Source organism: Rana temporaria, chromosome 8 (genome assembly GCF_905171775.1).
Source record: "Rana temporaria chromosome 8, aRanTem1.1, whole genome shotgun sequence".
NCBI classification, from domain to species: Eukaryota; Metazoa; Chordata; class Amphibia; order Anura; family Ranidae; genus Rana; species Rana temporaria.
The window spans coordinates 146094355-146114654 of NC_053496.1; the positions used below are offsets into that span (position 1 = coordinate 146094355).

General features: G+C 44.1%; 2 protein-coding genes across 6 annotated transcripts in view; one reads left to right on the top strand and one right to left on the bottom strand.

Moving 5' to 3' along the window:
* Positions 1–17013, bottom strand: part of TMEM134 (transmembrane protein 134) — a 109821-nt gene extending 92808 nt beyond the window's left edge. The window contains exon 1 of one of the 5 annotated variants that reach the window (XR_005741228.1): positions 16840–17013. The gene's annotated coding sequence lies outside the window, so the exon portion shown is untranslated. The remainder of the gene's footprint in view (positions 1–16839) is intronic. The other 4 variants (XR_005741227.1, XM_040320841.1, XM_040320839.1 and 1 more) reach the window with 4 other exon arrangements.
* A 137-nt stretch (positions 17014–17150) lies between these two features.
* Positions 17151–20300, top strand: part of LOC120909149 (aryl hydrocarbon receptor interacting protein) — a 70362-nt gene continuing 67212 nt past the window's right edge. The window contains 1 exon segment of the mRNA XM_040320836.1: positions 17151–17478. Within this exon segment, the coding sequence (XP_040176770.1) occupies positions 17380–17478 (99 nt within the window). The 5' untranslated portion in view covers positions 17151–17379.

Genomic DNA, 20300 nt, shown 5'->3' on the forward strand with positions numbered 1-20300 from the left:
AACCAAACCAAAAAAGAAAAAAAAAAAAGGGGTGATTCATAATGTGCTGTGATTTATCCCTTAGTGGCCTACCCCCGCCCTCCCCCTACCAATTATTAGAATTATTAATATTATTACTATATCATTGTACCAACTCATTCCTATCTTCCCCCCCTCCCCCCTCCCCCAACCCCTACAACTAGCCAATATCCAATGTAATAATCACCCAACATTTAAAGTCCATTCAATTACATTATATCATATATCGTAATTTTGGTCACATCTTAAAGCGGTGGTTCACCCTTTAAGATGTGGTGCACCCTGCGCGAGCATTCTATCACATGGGGGGGGGGCCTCAGAAGCCCCCTTATGTGATGGTGTGTATGTGTGTGTGGGGGGGGCGGCATTGAAGGACCAGGCCTTGGGGCGGCAAAGGGAGTAAATCCGGGCCTGCATAGGCCTGAACAATGGCTGATCTTAACCACCTGGCTATTGTGCGTTTAGAGGCTCTAGACCCCTTCTTGGACCCTGAAATTAAAACAAAAAGGGAATCAGTTTTCCTGAACTGACTTGTGCTACTTAAGTACTGGAGGACACACCTCCTAACGTCTAAGTCATGAAAGCTGCGTTCCTGTTCCCTCACAGAATTCAAGCAAAAAACAAAGGCAATGTAATTTCTTGGCTTCTATGAAAATTAGAAGATACCTTCAGTAAGAAGGCCGGATCGGTCTTGAAAACTACGCGATCTGAAAAAACCTGAAAAAAAGGTGCCCTAATAGAAAGGGCTTTGAGTTCACTTACTCTTCTAGCTGTGGTGATCGCTACTAGGAACACAGTCTTAAGTGTGATCACCTTTAATGTACAGCTTTCTAACGGCTCAAACGGTTCTTCTGTGAAGGCCTGTAAGACCAAGGAGAGATCCCATACTGGGAAAGTGGGGGCTCTAACTGGTCTCGGCCTACTCAAGGCTTTAAAAAACCTAGATTCCCATGGATCAGTTGCTAACTGCTTTTCTAAAAAGACACAACGCTGAAACCTGACCCAGCCACAGGGCTATGAACATTGAAAGAGCTTTCCGATCACCAGCTGTTAAAGCGCTTCCAAACCTTCAAGTAGAAGGTGCCTTTCATTCTTTCTGCAACTTAACAGAGTTGTTATTAAACCTTCCGATAAGCCTTTGCCCCTTAGCAGTTCCTCCTCAGAAGCCAAGCTGCCAGATTCCACTTCTCTACTTGTGGACAATGAGGACCCTGAGCAAGATCTTCCCGGATTGGCAGAATCCAGGGAGGGTCCCTTGACAAGCCCTTCAGGATGGAAAACCATGGTCTTCTGGGCCAGTGAGGTGCAACCAGGATAAGTGTTGTATTCTCCCCCTGCAGCTTTCTCAAGACTGCCGGAATCATGACCGGAGGGGGGGGGGGGGAAACGCATAACACCTGGAGAATTGCCAGGTCTGAGCCAGAGCATCCACCCCTAGAGCTTCGTCCCACCTGTTCAGGGAGAAGAGCTGTGTCTTCGCGTTTTCCCTTGAGGCGAACAGATCTACCTCCACCTTCGAGTGATCCTTTCGAAAACTCTTAATTCAGCACCCAGTCGCCCTCTCTCAGCTTTTTCCTGCTGAGGAAGTCCGCAACCCGATTCTGTTCCCCCTTCAGATGAACCGCTGAAAGACAGAACATTGGCCTCCGCCCATTTGAGAATTGATTCTGTCAGGACCCACAAGGATCCACTCCTGGTGCCCCCTGCTTGTTGATATAGGCTACCGCGGAGGAATTGTCCGACTGGACCCATACATGCTGACCCTGAAGCTCCCTTTGAAAGGCTCTGAGGGCTAGATCTATTGCCTTCAGTTCCCTCCAATTCGAGGATCTTTTTGAGTCCTCTCTTTTCCAGGTACCCTGTACCAGATGGGAATTTTAGGTGCGCTCCCCACCCAGTGCCACTGGCGTCCGTTGTTACTGTTCTGGATATTGGAAAGATCCATTCCAGACCTTGTAACAGGTTCGCTCCCTTCCTCCACCACCAGAGGGCCCTCTTGACCTGAACCGGTACCGATATTAGGGAGTCCAAGGACCCTGGGTTGTGGTCCCAGACACTCAATATGTACAGTTGTAGGGGACGAAAGTGCATCCCTGCCCACTGCACTGCTGGAAGAGTGGACGTCAGCAAACCCAAGGTTGACATGACTTTCCTTATTGAGAGCTGAGAGCTCATCTGAAGGAGCAACATTGTCCTGTCCACCTTATGGACCTTCTCTGCTGGAAGAAAAACCATCTGCCTGGTTGAGTCCAGGACATAACCCAGGAAGGTGACCCTTTGTGAGGGCATCAGACTGGATTTCTCCATATTCAAGAGCCATCCTAAGTTCTCCAGGATATCCCTTGCTACCTGGAGATCCTGGGATAGCTGTTCCGGGGAGGCTGCAAACAACAACAGGTCGTCCAGGTACGCCACCACTGAGATGCCCCTGAGAAGAAGGAACGTCAGGACCTCCACCATAACTTTGGTGAAGATGCAGGGGGAAGAGGAGAGCCCGAAAGGGAAAAGCTTTGAACTGTAGGCGAAAGGTCCCTTCCTTGGATCTTATTGCCAGCCTGAGAAACTTCTGATGGTTCTCCGCTATGGGGATGTGTAGATAGGCATCCTTCAGGTCCATTGATGCCATAAAACAGTTCGGAGGGAAAAGTGTCCTCACAGAGTAAATTGAGTCCATCCGGAATCTTTTGTATGTGACAGACATTTAGGGGCTTCAAATTCAGCATAAGTCTGAATTTCCCGGAGGATTTGCGGACCACAAAGATGTGGGAGTAAAAGCCCCTGCCTGTCTCTTCTGTTGGGACCCGAACAACCACCTATTGATCCTCCAACTCCTGAAGGGAGGAAAGAAGAGCCGATGATCTTTCTTCGCACTTTGGCAATTCGGTGACCAGAAGTCTGAATGGGGGGGGGGGGGTTTGAGAATTCCAACTTGTATACTCACCTTATGATCCCTAGCACAAACTGATTGCCGGTGATCATGTCCTATTGTGGAAGAAAGGCCCCCAACCTTCCTCCCACTTTGACTTCATCGCTGAGGCTTTTGGGGCTGTTCAGGAGGACGAAAAATCACTCCTCCACGACCTTTGCCCTTCTGCCCCCAAAATGTTTTCTTCCCTTCTGGTTTTGTGGCTTCCCCTTTCTTTCGAAACTGAAATTTCCTTTTGATCTGCCCCCCAAACTTTTTCTTAATGGGGAAGGCCTTTTTCTTGTCAGCTGTTCGGTCTAGAACAGCCTCCAAACCTGGCCCAAACAACAGATCTCCTGTAAGGGGGGTTCCGCACAACTTGACTTTAGAAGCGCTATCCCCTTGCCATGTCTTGAGCCATAAGGCCCTCCTTGCCGAATTGGACAAGGCTGCGGAACGTGCAGACATACGTACAGACTCTGCAGATGCGTCCGCTAGATACGCCACCCCATTTAGTAGCGTTGGAAAAGAAGCCAAAATTGTTTCTTTGGGTGTCCCTGCCTCAATGTGTGCTTTAATCTGTGTGAGCCAATGCTCCATGTTGCGAGAAATTTGAGCAAATTTGACGTATATGTGGATATACAAAAATACACCAGGAAATTAAATATCAAGAAATATATGATGAGTCAACCCATAAAGGGAGCATTGGATCAAACCTTGTTGGGGAGAGTTCAGCACAGTCAATTAAGAAATAAGTCATTATTCAATCCTCAGGTCCATAATAATGAACATGTTCAAGTTTTTAACAAAATGGTCCTGAGAGACCTAGAGAAACTAAAGACTAAAAAAGTCCCGGATCCCAAGAATATACACAAAGGAATTAAGGAACTGGAGGAAAATAAACAAGTCATTATTAGACCTGCGGATAAAGGAGGAGCTATAGTGGTATTATCTAAAGAATACTATTTTGAAGAATTGGAAAGTCAACTGGAAGATCAAAATACATATATTGAGCTTAGGGGAAACCCTACGTGTGAATATAAGGAAGAATTAATTGATTTGATCCAAAAAGGGAGGGACAAAGGAATACTTCATAAAAGAGAACAAAAATATTTGGTTCCAGAAAATTGCAGGGTGCCTATAATCTACACAATACCAAAAATTCATAAGGACCCACTCAGACCCCCAGGCAGACCCATTATTAACGGAATTCAGTCCATAAACTCAAGACTTGGACAATATGTTGATAAGTTCATTCAGCCATTAGTCCCGCAAACAAGAGCCTATCTAAGGGACACGAAACATCTGATTCAGATTCTGGATACAGTGAGGATCGATAGATCTAAGAAATATCTATTAGCCACTGCGGATGTGTCTTCGCTCTACACGGTTATTAACCATGCAGAGGCGATTCAGGCATCAAAATGGGCATTGAATGAATTTGGGTCACTTGTGTCGAAACAAAATAGGTTTGTGTTGAGATGTTTGGCATTCGGCCTACAACACAATTATTTTTGGCACAGACAGAAATACTATCGCCAATTGAATGGCATAGGCATGGGGGCAAAATATGCACCAAGTGTTGCCAATGTATTCATGGCGGAGTGGGAGGAAACTGCTATTTATGAAGACCCACCTGAGCAATTAGTTCTCTACAAAAGATTCATTGATGACTGTATTCTCATATGGAGTGGTGATGAGGGTTCTTTGATCCAATTTTTTGAAAAACTCAATATGAACCAGAAAAACATTATACTCACCCACATGATTAATGAGAAAACTATACAATTTCTGGATCTAGAAATCACACTTGAAGCTCAAAGAATTACCACTAAAACTTATTTCAAACCGGTTGAGCGAAATAGCTACATACCGGTAGACAGCTGCCATCATGACCCTTGGTTAATTAATATCCCGAAGGGACAATTGGTCAGGATTCGTAGAAACTGTACTGACCCACAAATATTTATAGACCAAGCCAATATGATTGGCGAAAAGTTCGTGAACAAAGGATATGATACTGGTTTTATACAGACACAGATCCAAAAAGTACTAGAGATACCTAGAGAAACACTAATAAAAGATAAGGTCAAAAGAACAGTTTTGGATGATCAAGTGCCAATTATTTTGAATTATAACGTCCAACATAAACAGCTGGAGACCATTCTCAAAAGGCATTGGGCTATATTACAGGCGGACAAACAATTACAATGTATATTGCCAAGTATGCCAAGAATAATTTATAGACGGGCACCCACTTTAAGGGATTTAGTGGCTAAGAATGTACCGGATCCCCCTACTAAGTCCAACAGACTAACTTTCTTCCAAGGAAAAGGTTTCTTCCCTTGCAAAAGATGTTTTGCCTGCAGAAAGACTAATTTTAATGGACAAAAATGCTCCAGTTTTGTATCTAATGTTACCCAAACGGAATACCAAATTAAAGATCTAATAACATGCAGAACTGAGGGTGTAGTCTATGCCTTACAATGTCCATGCTCTCTTCAGTACATTGGCCGCACCAAAAGGCCCTTGTGGAAACGTCTGAGGGAGCATGTTCAAAATATTGAAAAGGGCTTCCCTGACCATAATGTATCACGGCATTTTTCCATGTGTCATCAAAAAAATCCCAAAGATCTCAAATTTTGGGCTATTGCCAAATATAATCCACATTGGAGGGGGAGCCATAAGGTACGGCAATTGAGTCAGACTGAATCAAGATGGATACACGAAATGAGATCATTATCACCGAATGGGTTAAATATTGAATTTGATCTCAATTGTTTCATCTCTGATTATTGATTTTTAAACATTTTTTTCACATATTTATATTTCTATAATTATGTGTATGTTTGAGACAATTTCCTCTCTGGTTTTAATTTTTTAATTTTTTAAATTTATTAAATTTAAATTTATTTTAACATACCTATTATGTTTTAAATATATTCTATGTATATATATATTTTATATAATAATTTTATATAATATTTTTATTATGTACGGCAAATATGGTATTGATAAGTTGCTGGAGTTCCCCTTTATAAATTACAAATTTTAATCACAAGTGTTGTACCACTATTGACCTGTGGGGGCTGTTTCATACCCACAGTTGTCCATATAAATTGATAATGGGTTGGAGGTTATAGTGTTGTACCATTTGTAACCACTGGAGGCTGCTATGTTTAGACATATCCCCAGTTGTTGAATGATAATGATTGTTTTTAAATAATTTTAAATTGTACCTATTTTAAATTGTACTTGTATTAAAATTATAAATTATACATATGAATATATTACCAATCCTTATGAGCCTGCGATGATGTAAGATGAAACACTCCATTACTGCATATCCCGTTGTTGCCTGTGTATCTCGCTGACTATAAATAACATCAGCTGAGACCTGGCAAGCAGTTACCCATGATTAAGTCACGTGTCTAGTGACGTAACGCGTGGGGGAGGAGTTACGAGCGGGACGGATCGCAGATCCGAATGAGGAGAGTTCATCAGAGACGCTGAGCGGCCAAATTTGAAGGATTGGTGCCAGGTTGTCCTAAATGCTGTTTTTAACTCGGCGGATTCGTGAGTGAGACCTAGTCTGAAATTTTCTACCTATATTTGTTCATGCTATTTGCGCTATGAAGATTTTTCTCTTGTTTCTTCTATGAGCTGTATCAGTGTGGAGGAAGTGCTGCACATATGAAACAGAAAAATAGTTGGAAACAACTGCGCCAAGATGAGCGATCGGGATTAATAAGCAGCAATTAGGTTGTGTATAAACAAAATTAACAAATGAAAAAGGAAATAATTGCGCTAAACCCAAATACAAACTTGTATTAAGCAAGTGTATGTGAAGACCATTGTATCTAAATGAATGATCCAATGGAATCAGGAAGTCAGGGTTTCCTACCCTGCTGATATTGATATATGTAAACCCAGTGATCAACAACATAAGCAGTGATAAACCATAACTTCAAATAATTGAATAAACAGTAACGATATTAGTGTTTAAAAAGTCCATAAAGTCCAAGACTAATTTTTAAATTAGATAGTAAGTCCATATAATGAATAAAACACCCGTGAAGATTCCAGAAATATTGCAATTTAATACACCAGACGTGAATCCTCCACCGATCATGCAGCTGCTTACCAGAAATCTGGGTCCTGCCGGACCACTATCCACATATCTCTCAACCAGAGATTTTGTAAGGCAGTAGTAACTCCTTCAATTGCACTAAACCACTCCGTGCTCAACGAGGGATATAGAAGACAACAAGACAGAGCTCCACATAGCATAAATCCGGGTAATTTATTTTTAAAAAAAACAGTAGTAAGCATATGTACATACAACTCACATTTGGGTTGAATAAACCAGCATTTGGCCTGTAACGCCGGCCGGACGTGTCCAGGAACAAAAAGAGGCCACTCGTTTGGAGGAATGAAGGGGATGGCGTCCACACGTCACTCAATCCACCCGACGCGTTTCGTGACAAGATCACTTCATCTGTGGAGACGAAGTGATCTTGTCACGAAACGCGTCGGGTGGATTGAGTGACGTGTGGACGCCATCCCCTTCATTCCTCCAAACGAGTGGCCTCTTTTTGTTCCTGGACACGTCCGGCCGGCGTTACAGGCCAAATGCTGGTTTATTCAACCCAAATGTGAGTTGTATGTACATATGCTTACTACTGTTTTTTTTAAAAATAAATTACCCGGATTTATGCTATGTGGAGCTCTGTCTTGTTGTCTTCTATATCCCTCGTTGAGCACGGAGTGGTTTAGTGCAATTGAAGGAGTTACTACTGCCTTACAAAATCTCTGGTTGAGAGATATGTGGATAGTGGTCCGGCAGGACCCAGATTTCTGGTAAGCAGCTGCATGATCGGTGGAGGATTCACGTCTGGTGTATTAAATTGCAATATTTCTGGAATCTTCACGGGTGTTTTATTCATTATATGGACTTACTATCTAATTTAAAAATTAGTCTTGGACTTTATGGACTTTTTAAACACTAATATCGTTACTGTTTATTCAATTATTTGAAGTTATGGTTTATCACTGCTTATGTTGTTGATCACTGGGTTTACATATATCAATATCAGCAGGGTAGGAAACCCTGACTTCCTGATTCCATTGGATCATTCATTTAGATACAATGGTCTTCACATACACTTGCTTAATACAAGTTTGTATTTGGGTTTAGCGCAATTATTTCCTTTTTCATATGAAACAGAAGCCTGCATAGTGTGATTAGATCAAACATCTCTCAATCATTACACAGGGTGTTGTGCACGGAAGAAACTCTGGTGTATCCACTGGACTAATTGTCTTTCCTTTGTTTGTGGATCTGTGTATATATTGAATCACGTATATTTTGGGGTTTTCACATTATCTTAGTTAATATTCAGCGCAATATATTATATATAATTTTTTGCACCATTTGTTTGACTTACATCACTTTATTGCTGCGTTTATTATTTGGTTATTTTGTTAATGACATTTTTTTAAATATTTAATTAGCGCTGTAGTATCATTTTTACACCATGTTGCGAGCTACCACTGTTGCTGCCATGGCAGGCTTTAGGTTCCCTTGTGAAGAATCCCAGGATTTCTTCAGAAGCGAATCCATACTTCTGTCCATGGGGTCTGAAAGCACCCCCATGTCTTCAAACGCCAGGTCCGTGTGTCTGGACACCTGCGAGAAGGCAGCATCCAGTTTGGGAGTTTTATTCCAAACCAGAGCTACTCCTCAGAAAAGGGAAACCTTTGCTTCAGCACGTTTGAGAAGAAGGGTTTCCTTTCTGGATCTTGCCATTCCTTTTTGATGGCACTGATCAAGACCTCATGGACTGGGAATACTCTTCTCTTCTGTTCCCCTAAGCCCATGTACATCCGATCATGGAGCGACAGTGCCTTTTTCTCTTCAGGTATCCCCAAAGTAGTGTGGATTGCACCTAGAAGATCCTCCACCTCTTCGAGAGAGAGTTTATAGCGGGAGGTTCTGGAAGGTTCCCCCTCTGCTCCTTCGCCCTCTGACTCCCCTTGGGAGTTAGAAGCGGCACTGTCTGTCCCTTCCTCAGCATCCTCTCCAAAGTCCTCTGGGTTCTCTCTGCTTACCAAGGGAACTACTACTGGACTAGATGGAACCGTCAGTTGCGCTGGAGAAGGGCTGCTCTGGGGCAATTGAAAGGTAGTAAAGATGTCTTTGAATGACTGAAAGGTGCTAGAAAGCTCTTTCATAGAAGCTGCCAAATCAGACCCCTGCTCTGCTTCCCTCTCTTTAATTAACCCATCTATGCACCGTTTGCAGAGAGCCTTATTCCAGTGTTCCCCTAAGGAAGTTCTACAGGAGGGACATTTCTTCTTAGAACTATGGGCTGACTTCTCTGTGGTGCAAAAAATACAGAACAGAGCATAGAATAGGGATGAGTGAGCACCCACCAGCATTGCAACATAACACCACCAGGAGTGCCCCCCCCCCCCCCCAGGACCACCAGCACCAGGGTCCCAGATACACATCCTTATCCCCCCCGACCACTAGGAGGGAGTTACACCAGTGAAGCTACCAGAGAATAGTAAAGGAACACCCCCCTAGGGTTCCTTACCTTAGAATGGGCTGGTGCCAGTGCCAGATTAACATAGGGGCTGATGGAGCTGCAGCTCCAGACCCCTTCCTCAAGATAGGCCCATTTGCCAAAAAAAAAAAACACAAAAAAAAGACCGACTTTGAGGATTGTAGCTCAGCGATTAGGGGTCACAGACTACACATTTGGGGGGTATGTACCTGAAGACCCACTCCACAACTGTTCAAGATATGGGGCTGCTATCATTTATGGTTCCAGAGATACGGGGCTGCTTGCGCAGCCTGTCAGAAGCTACATACAAAGCGACCAGTTTAAATACAAGCTGACACACTCTGCAGCAGCAGACTGAGAGGATGAGATCACAGGGCTTATAATAAATATTTGTAAATTACTTATGGTAATTAACCCCTCGCCACCCAGGTCAATTCTGACACTTTTCTCCTACATGTAAAAATCATCTTTTGTTTGTTTTGTATGACAGCGGGCACTATGTACAAGAGAGGAGTGTGTAGGGTATGACAGCGGGCACTATGTATAGGAGAGATGTGTGGAGGGTATGACAGTGAGCAGTAGGTACAGGAGAGAAGTGTGGAGAGTATGTACAGGTGAGGAGGATAAAGGAATCGGGGGACAGAAAATGTAAAGGTTTGTGGAAGGATGTTTAGGAAATGCGTAGTGGTTAAGCGGTACATACATTGAAATCTATATCTATATTGAAATTACGCCAATTAAGCAGAGACCAGCCATGGTCGATCTATGTATGGGCTATCTGGTTTTACACAAGTCAATCTATTATTTGACTTTTCCCAAAGCAATCAGTGCTGCCAGCTATAGTTAGCAACACTGATCATTGTATATACAGGCGGAACACAATAACACTGCAGAAGTGATTCCCCCATACACAGGTCAGCAGGTGAGAGGGTGTGTGGGGGACAGGCTGGGGAGAGATACTAGTCAGTCCCTGGGAAGGCCCTGGCTAGTATCAGAGCCAGATACACACAGGTTACATACGCCACGATCGTTAGAGCGAGAGCAATAATTCTAGCAACTGACCTCCTCTGTAACTCTAAAAAAAGTAACCTGTAAAAAAAAGTTAAAACATCACTTAGGACAGTGGTCATCAACCCTGTCCTCAGGGCCCACTAACAGGCCAGGTTTGCAAGATAACTGAAATACATCACAGGTGATATCATTTGCTGCTCAGTGACTGCAGTATTCTAGTCTGCATCTCCCCAAGGTAATACATAAAACCTGGCATGTTGGTGGGCCCTGAGGACAGGGTTGATGACCGCTGGCTTAGTATACAAAAAAAATTGTGCTAACTTTAAAAATATTTTTGAAATGTTGGCAACTATGCACTTAGGCACTGCCCAAGGGCCACCGGGTCAGTAGGGGTCCCCATGAGAGGCTCCTGTGATAATAAAGCGGTAGTAAACTTCGCTAAGATTACTACTTTTTAGAGGCCCTGAGGTAGGTTATGTCATATTGTACAAATATGCACAGCATATTAGCACATTAGGGTACACTTAAATTGTCAGACTGAGCCCTTCAGTGCTTAGATCTGTGATCTATCCGGTGGGTCCCGGGCGCTTCCATCTTCACCCGGTTTTTCTTCTGGGCTCTGTGCCTTCGGTCACTTGCCTTGGCTGGGCTACGTTGATGTCATTCCTATACATGCTCATGCGCATCCTCTCTCTCTCTCTCTCTCTCTCATCCCCCTTTCTCTCTCATCCTCCCTCCCTCCCTTACCCCCCTCACATCCTCCCTCTCTCTCTCTTTAATTTAATTTGTTGTAACTGTAGCGCCTGTGTACTTTTCAGTACAGGTGCTATGTCAAATTTAATGGGGAATGAGAGTTACCTTGCTCTCATCCGTGCTGTTTTACTAAATTGGATTTCTGTCGGTTCTGGACTGTCCTGTGGGTCATTCTGTGCTCCGGAGATGTATTTCTATCTCTGGATGGCAGGTGGCGCCAGAGGGGTCCAGGAGGAGCCGCTTTTCCCCAGCAGCCAATTAAAGGAGTTTTTCCCTCGCGGGGCATGCTGGGGGAGGGTATTTCTGTGACAGACGCCATGTTTTGGGGTTCTTCGCGGGTTCCTGGTTCGAGGTGCGGCACCCACCTTTAGGGTGTGCGCACATCATGGGCCCCGGCGATATGGCCTACCAGGCCGGGGCGCACATGCCACGCAGAGTTCCCGACTCTGGGCCCTCATGGCCCGGAGCAACTGATGCTGCCAAGGGGCCCCAGTGACTTACTGGGTCCCCCAACTTTATTAAGAAGATCCCTAGCGGGTTGTGCTGTTCGGTGGGGAGTCGGTCTGAGGTGAGGCAGGTGATCCAATAGGGCTTAGACGAACCATCAGGGATCTGGGTGACCGGACACTGACAGGTTGTATGATGCAAACTGTCAGTCGGTGACCACAAAGCTAAGAAGTCTACCTGAGGGAGATTCATGCAAATTATAGACTGGGAGGATTCGCTCTACTATCCATACTTTCAAGAACTAGGCCTGTGGCAGAGGTCTCATCACTAAATCCTAATCCTTCTAGAGCCAAGTCTGTGGCAGAGACTTGTTCCTTCCCAGAAGTTCTAGTGACGCTCCGGCTGCCAGGCCTGTGAGAGGGACCTGTTCGGGGGGCACTATACCCACTCCGGCTGGGGTGGCGAAGAAAAAGCCGCTACTAGAAGCAGGACTGCTTCAATCTATCCATAGGCCTGAATCTGCAAAGTTCTCTCCTTTCACCAACCTATCCTCTCTACCTCAAGTTGATTGTTGGTCGTGTTGGGCCGCAAATAAAAGCATTGAAAATGTCACCCTGTTGTCTGGACATTCCATCACTACTCTCATCATCCTCATCCCTAGACACATCATAGAGGTAACATAATTACGCCGATCCCAAATCAAACCAGCGGCTCCTGAGGGGGTAGCGCTACATAACAATTTTTTTTTTTATATATTTATTATTTATAAAAGGCCCACCAAAATCCTCAGCACCAGGCCCATGATGTTCTTAATCTGGCCCTGGCTGGTGCGGTTGTCTTCCAGAGGTGCACGTGAAGTCTCTACTTCCGACATCTCCGCTGAGGATATGTGGTCACAACGCCCAAAACCATCGTCCGTACGACCGAATCAAAGGGCCGCACCAGCCCTGTGTCTGGTCCTATTTCTAATGCCTCGCCTGGGACCGAGATACGCGCATCCGGCAGAAGTGCCCGCCCCTACCGGAACTGACATCACCCGTCGTCCGGTCTAGCTCCTGGCCGACTGTACTATACAGGGAGCCTGACACGCCGCCTGCAGTGCCACCCCTGGGCAAAGGGAGAAATGGACCTCCTCAGCTGTGTTCTTTCCCCAAGAGACGCAGAGGAACGCATAAACCGCAGCCTGCCTCTGTGTTCAGCTCCCTAGCTGACCGGACTGCTTCCTACTGGCCTGAGATCCGGAAAGACCTGCTTCCCCTCTCAGGTATGCATAGCCTCAGCCTCCCCAGCTGTTTGGCCCTTGGTCCCTCAGCGGTGTCTCCCTGCCGGAGGAAACACCAAAGAAATGAGGAGCTGGAGGGAGGATGAGGTTTAAATCTCTAATTGGAAGGCGGTGTTTCCTAAGAGGGGAGGAGCCTGTGTCTCTCTACGGTGGCTGTCCTGAAAGACGAACAGGGAAAATAAACCCACACACAAAGCTTTACAAATTACTTTAATTCTAAACTAGTAACCTATAAAGGCTTTCAATGCATCACCTATTGACAATTTAAAGGATAAGTCCACCCTAACACTAAAATATCTAGACATCCACGATCCAACACTAACCTAACCCTGTAAAGAAGAAATCAGTATACAGTAAAAACTTGGTTTGAGAGCGTTTTGCAAGATTTTTTCTGAAATTTTGACTTGATATACAATCGTGACCGGGACGACTACCCTGTAGTAGAGCAAACTGAGAGTGAGGCTTAAAGAACTTGTGGAGCACAGGGTGGAAGGGATGACGTCCTTTCTTCCACGGTGCACTCCACAAGGTCTTCAAGCCTCACTTTCAGATCGCTCTACTGCGGGGTAGTCTTCCCGGTCACGATTGGAGATTGACAGCGGTGAGTGCCAACAGTGTGGGGGATGGTCAGTGTGGACAGCTTTACCCCGAATGCCTGCATATTTAGATGTGCCTCTTTTAATCATCAACCATGTGGGTTGCCAAATGTTGTACCTTCATTAAATGTAACCATATTGCTACACTTAGAGGCGCTTCTTTTCTTTTATACTCTAACTCCTGCTGGATTTTGCTTCTAATCCCCTTGTGGAGGCTTCCATTTGTGGATGGACATTTTATGGTTACTCAACCTATCACATTGCTATAATCTTTTTATGTGGACTATAAACTGAAAAAGACCTATTAATAAATGGTCGTTGAGTTTCCATTATTTCTTATGGGGAAATTCACTTTGATATACAAATGCTTTGGATTACAAGCATGTTTCTGGAACGAATTATGCTCACAATCCAAGTTTTTACTGTACATACCTTTTTGAAACCGATCCAGTATGGTCTCCAGCGGCGGAAGCTCTGCAGAAGATACAGTCGACAACGGCTATGAAACTAAAGGAATGTGACGTCACCCATAGAGTTACTATGGGGCTTCCTTTGTCGGCTGTGTCCTCTGCACCCACCTCCACAGCAAGGCCGCAACTGACAGCTCAGCGTGGGATCAGGTCGGATTGGCTTAAAAAAAAAAAAATGTATAGTTAACTAGTTTAGAGTAAGGCTCAGTTCACACTGCTGCGCTGCGAATTTGTTCGGTTTTTTGTCCTGTGTGACGTGTGAATTTACCACAATTTTACCCAAATTTCAGAAGATTGGACATTCTGCAATTGATGTTTTAGCCAATGGAATCATAATGTAAAAAAAAAAAAAAAAATAAGTGTTAAGTCCTGTGTATTTTCTGTTTTTTTGTGGAGAGTAGTGTGGTGGAATCCGCACATATGTGAACCATCAATGCAATTCCAGAACGATTTACATTGATGTCCATGGAGACTAAATTCACAACGCACCGCTGTAAACTCACAGACCCTTTTTTTTTTTAATCGCATTCGTAGAGGAATGGCAACGCATGTATGTGAACGACTATCATTGAAAACAATGACTTTGTGGATGACATGCATTTTACAGGGCACAGTGGCAGCATTTTACAGGGAACAGTGGCGATAATTAATGGGCACAGTGGCGGCAATTGATGGGCACAGTGGCGACAATTGATGGCATGGCACAGTCGCTGCATTTGATGGCATGGCACAGTCGCTGCGTTTGATGGCATGGCACACTCGCTGCGTTTGATGGCATGGCACACTCGCTGCGTTTGATGGCATGGCACACTCGCTGCGTTTGATGGCATGGCACACTCGCTGCGTTTGATGGCATGGCACACTCGCTGCGTTTGATGGCATGGCACACTCGCTGCGTTTGATGGCATGGCACAGTCGCTGCGTTTGATGGGCACAGTGAGGCAGCAAATTTTTTTTTTTTTTTCGTTTGTTTGCGTCCCCCCAAAAATTTGGAGAACCAGCCGCCACTGCTGTAATCTTACAGATTACAGTACTGTATCAAATATTTACACACCCCCTTTGTCCCTAGTGGTCTGCCCAGTGTCCTGTATGCAGTTTTATATATAAAAATGTTCTGCCTGGAAACTGGAGATTGTCCATAGCAACCAAAAAGTGTCCCTTTACATCAAAAGTGCTTTTAGACCACCTAGAAAACAGCGATAATAAATTAAGCGGAGGTTCACCCTAAAACACAACTATCTACTATGCCATCCAGCATACTAGCGTCAGCTACAGTATGCCTTTATTTATTTTTTTGGCTCTGTACTTTCAGTTTAATCCTTTAGTTTCGTTTCAGACTCCCGCGGGGAATAGGCGTTCCTATGAAGAGGGGAACATGATTGACGGCTGGCTATGGCGCGTCACGCTTTCCGAAAATAGCCGGAGTAGGACTCGGCTCTTCACGGCGCTGTACCGCGCCTGCGCACAGACTAGGAGCTGACTGCGCAGGCGCAGTATAGATCAGAGTCCTATTTCGGCTATTTTCGGAACGCGTGATGTGCCATAGCCGGCCGTCAATCATGTTCCCCTCTTCATAGGAACGCCTACTCTACGCCTAGTCTGAAACTAAACTAAAGGATTAAACTGTAAGTACAGCGCCAAAAAAAAATAAATAAAGGCATACTGTAGCTGACGCTACTATGTTGGATGGCATGGTAGACCAATAATTTTTTTTAGAATCACTTGCAGAATTGAGCGATAGCGATTTGTGGGGAAATTCGTCATCAACTGAGCAAATTTCAGTGTTTTTGATTTGATTACATTATTGAATCATTTTTATTATAATTACATTATTATTTGTTATAATTATTTATTATATTATAATTTATGATTTTGTGTTTCAAACTGTATCATACCCGGATGTCTACTAGACTCTTGTTTGGACAGATTTAAGGGAGTTATTCCTAAGAATTGCAGGCCTAAAATATAAAACGCCAAATTTCCATGCAATATAATGGTACCGCTTCCAGCACCTAAAACCAGAAGGAATCATACCGCCAGGGAAGTTAAAGTGATTGTAAAGCTTTTTTTTTTTTTTTTTTTTACAACTTCAGCTCCAGAAGATTTTACCTACTTCATGACCAGGGCATTTTTTGCTACTTACTACTGTGCTACTTTAACGGTTGTGCAATGCTGTACCCAAACAAAATTTATAATATATATTTTTTTTTCACACAAATAAAGCTTTCTTTTCGTGGTATTTGATCACCGCTGGGCTTTTATTTTTTGCAATATAAATGAAAAAATGTAATAAAAATAAAAATCAGTGATTCACTTTCTGCTATAAAATATATCTAATAAAAGAATAAATAAAAATAGAATTTTGACCAAAATAAATTCTGCAACATGTTTTTGGGTGTTCGATTGTGTGCAATAAAATACAAACTTTAAAAAAAAAAAAAAAATGGTAAAATGTAACACTTTCAAAATTGCTCTGGGTAACAAGCAGTTAACTAATCGCTATAGAGTTCAGAAAACTTGCAACATTGTTTCACTTGTCCTCCCTGGAAGTATATAACAATCCAATGCTAGCAGGGTACACTGTTATGTCTGGACTCCCCTTCCTCCATCACTGTGCATAGTAAACTATTTGATGCCATCAGAGTAGTCTGATTAAACAACAAACATCAAGTTAGATAAACAAACAGAGGAAATAACTGTTTGCACACAAACATTACAACAACCCCTTGGAGCCTACACAGGTCCATCCACCGCCACCATTAATCATAGGTAAGTACTGACTACCTACCTGTATAATCCCCTATAGGCAGAACATAACCCCTGTGTACAGTGTTCTCCCCTCACTTCCAGCCTTCCATAACAGAGTGATCCCAGCGCCTTCCTTCCTTCCTCCAATCTCCTCCCCTCAAATCACTCCTCCCCCACACCGACACAACTTCACAAAAGAAAATTCTCAGCCTGTCGGGTGACACACATCCTCTCACTGCCACGCCTCCTCCAGTCCGCGGCCACCACCCCGCCTCACGTGACCCTCGCCCGGTGTAAATAGGCTCTCATTCACCTTTATTTAAGCAAACAACATGAGACAGTTTAGCTTCAGTTAATAGCAGCAGGGATAGTTATATTCTAGTAAAGTTTAATTTATTGGGCCTTCTGTGCGGGTCCTAATAATAAGTGCTGCTCACATATGCGGCGACCACTACAATGCTCGACATGCGCTTTGGGCTGATCGGGAGATTGCCCATGCGCAGAGGCGCTGGGGTCCGCTGGTGATTGTACATGCGCAGAGGGGTTGCTCCGATCTCGCTGGAAACGTGACGTCGGTCAGATGAAGATGGCGGGGGTTGTGGCTCTGGGAGAGGGGATCAGAAAACGAATCGTCACCCCGAGCAAGGCCGAGCTGTCACAGTATCAGGATGGCACTAAGGTGGGTGAGAGACCGACAGTCATCTGTCCTCCGATCTGTGCCAGTGTTCATCTCTGATTGAAGCAATTCTACCTTGGGAGTTACATTGTTGTCCTACAATCCTGATTGTCGGCGTTGCATTGCTGTCATACAGTCCTGATTGTCGGCGTTACGTTGCTGTCATACAGTCCTGATTGTCGGCGTTGCATTGCTGTCATACAGTCCTGATTGTCGGCGTTGCATTGCTGTCATACAGTCCTGATTGTCGGCGTTGCATTGCTGTCATACAGTTCCGATTGGCAGTGTTGCATTGTTGTCATATAGTCCCGATTGTCAGTGTTGCATTGTTGCCATAGTGTCCCGATTGTCGGTGTTGCATTGTTGCCATAGTGTCCCGATTGTCGGTGTTGCCATAGTGTCCCGATTGTCGGTGTTGCATTGTTGCCATAGTGTCCCGATTGTTGGTGTTGCCATAGTGTCCCCATTGTCGGTGTTGCATTGTTGCCATAGTGTCCCGATTGTCGGGTGTTGCATTGTTGCCATAGTGTCCCGATTGTTGGTGTTGCCATAGTGTCCCGATTGTCGGGTGTTGCATTGTTGCCATAGTGTCCCGATTGTTGGTGTTGCCATAGTGTCCCGATTGTCGGTGTTGCATTGTTGCCATAGTGTCCCGATTGTCGGTGTTGCATTGTTGCCACCCAGTCCATTTTTCTAGGTAAATATATTTGTAAAGGCTAATCCACATATACCCCAGACGAAGCAACATATTGCGAAACGCGTAGAGAGACTCCACTGCTGCCACGCACATTTGATCAACGTGTTTTCCTTCCACTTTCATGTAAGTGTTTTCAACTATTATTAAACGCTTATTGCCTACAGTATTACACTATGTGCTTCTTCTGTTCCACTCTTTTCTATCTTATCGGGTTTACGGTTTGACCGTCCGTGAGTCATTATCTTCAAGCATTACACGTCTTCTTCTGGATTTGCTGTCTTTTGCTCTGAGAAGATCCGGTCCTGCATTGATACATCTATTGAGTACATTCAGCCTTGTTGACCCTTTGAGCGTATGTTTTTTAGGGTTCATCACTTCCGGTAAGCCTCTGCATAATTGGTGGCGGTTTCCTTCAAGTGTGCATCACGTTCAAGTGTGAAAATATCGCATGGGTTTTTCTGATCTAGGAATCATTTACCTAGTCGTATACATCAATCAAGCTTTTTTCAGTTTTCACACATTTCTGGACTTTTTATTGATTCAGTTTTTGATAACACATCATTCCCTTGGTGATCTATACATGGTTTATATTCAGTTTTTTTCACTAGATATATAGTTTTTAAACCTTTAATCATTATCCAGCGCTACGTTTTTTGCATTTTTTGTTTGTAAAGGCGCTATTGACATACAATTTTCACCACATGTCAGTAACAACAACCCATGCAAACCAAAACAAATTTGTTCAGAAATGAAGTTATGTGTAATAAAATGGAATGACACCGGAAAAGGTATTGAACACGTTAACTGAAATGTATTTACGACTTTGTACAACAAATCCTTTGTTGGTAATGACCGTTTCAAGATGCCTCCTGTATGGAGAACGCTACCGTCATCTTTATCATCCCCTATAGGCAGAACATAACCCCTGTGTACAGTGTTCTCCCCTCACTTCCAGCCTTCCATAACAGAGTGATCCCAGCAAATTTTTATTAAAGCGGTAGTTCACCCTCCTTTCCATCATTAGACCATTAAATTCGGCATCGTAGCGCGAGCTACGGTATGCCGGTCTTAAATTTTTAATCCCCGTACTCACTGTGGTATCGATGATTGAAGAATCCGACTCCCGCGGGGAATGGGCGTGCCTATGGAGAGGGAGGATGATTGACGGCCGGCTCTGGCACGTCACGCTCCCCGAAGACAGCCGGAGTAGGTCTCGGCTATTCACGACGCCTGCGCACAGGCTATGCGCAGGCGCCGTGAATAGCCAAGCCTATTTCGGCTATTTCCGGAGAAGCGTGACGTGCCAGGGCCGGCCGTCAATCACCTTCTCTCACCATAGGAACGCCCATTCCCCGGATTCTTCAATCATCGATAGCACAGTGAGTACGGGCATAAAAAATGTAAGACCGGCATACCGTAGCTCGCGCTACGATGCCGAATTTAATGGTCTAATAAAAAAAAACTTTTTTTTTTTTTTTAACAGGGTGAACCCCCGCTTTAAGAATGTTTGGTACGTTTTTTCCATTCATCCTTCCTTCAATGATAGGAAGTTTGCCAGTACCGTATGCTGAAAAACAGCCCCACACCATGATGTTCCCACCTCCAAACTTCACTGTTGGTATGGGGGTGTTTTTTGGGGTGATCTACCATTTCACCTCCAAACATGGTGTGTATTATGCCATCTAAAGACTTCAATTTTGGTCTCATCTGACCAGACTATAGTCTCCCAATATTTCACAGGCTTGTCTAAATGTTGTGCAGCATGAGATTCAACATTTTTTTCTCAGCAATGGAGTCTTGCGTGGTGAGCGTGCATACAGGCCAATGGCGGTTGAGTGCATTACTTCTTGTTTTCTTTGAGTCAATTGTAACTGCTAATTCCAGGTCTTTCTGAAGCTCTCCACAAGTGGTCCTTGGGTCTTGGACAACTCTTCTGATAATTTTTTAAACTCCTCTATCAGAAATCTTGGATGGAGCACCTGGTCATGGCCAGTTTTTGGTGAAATGATATACTTTCCACTTCCGGATTATGGCCCCAACAGTGCTCACTGGAACATTCAGAAGTTCAGAAAAATCTTACTGTAAACAATGCCATCAGTATGTTTTGTAACAATAAGGTTGTGACGGT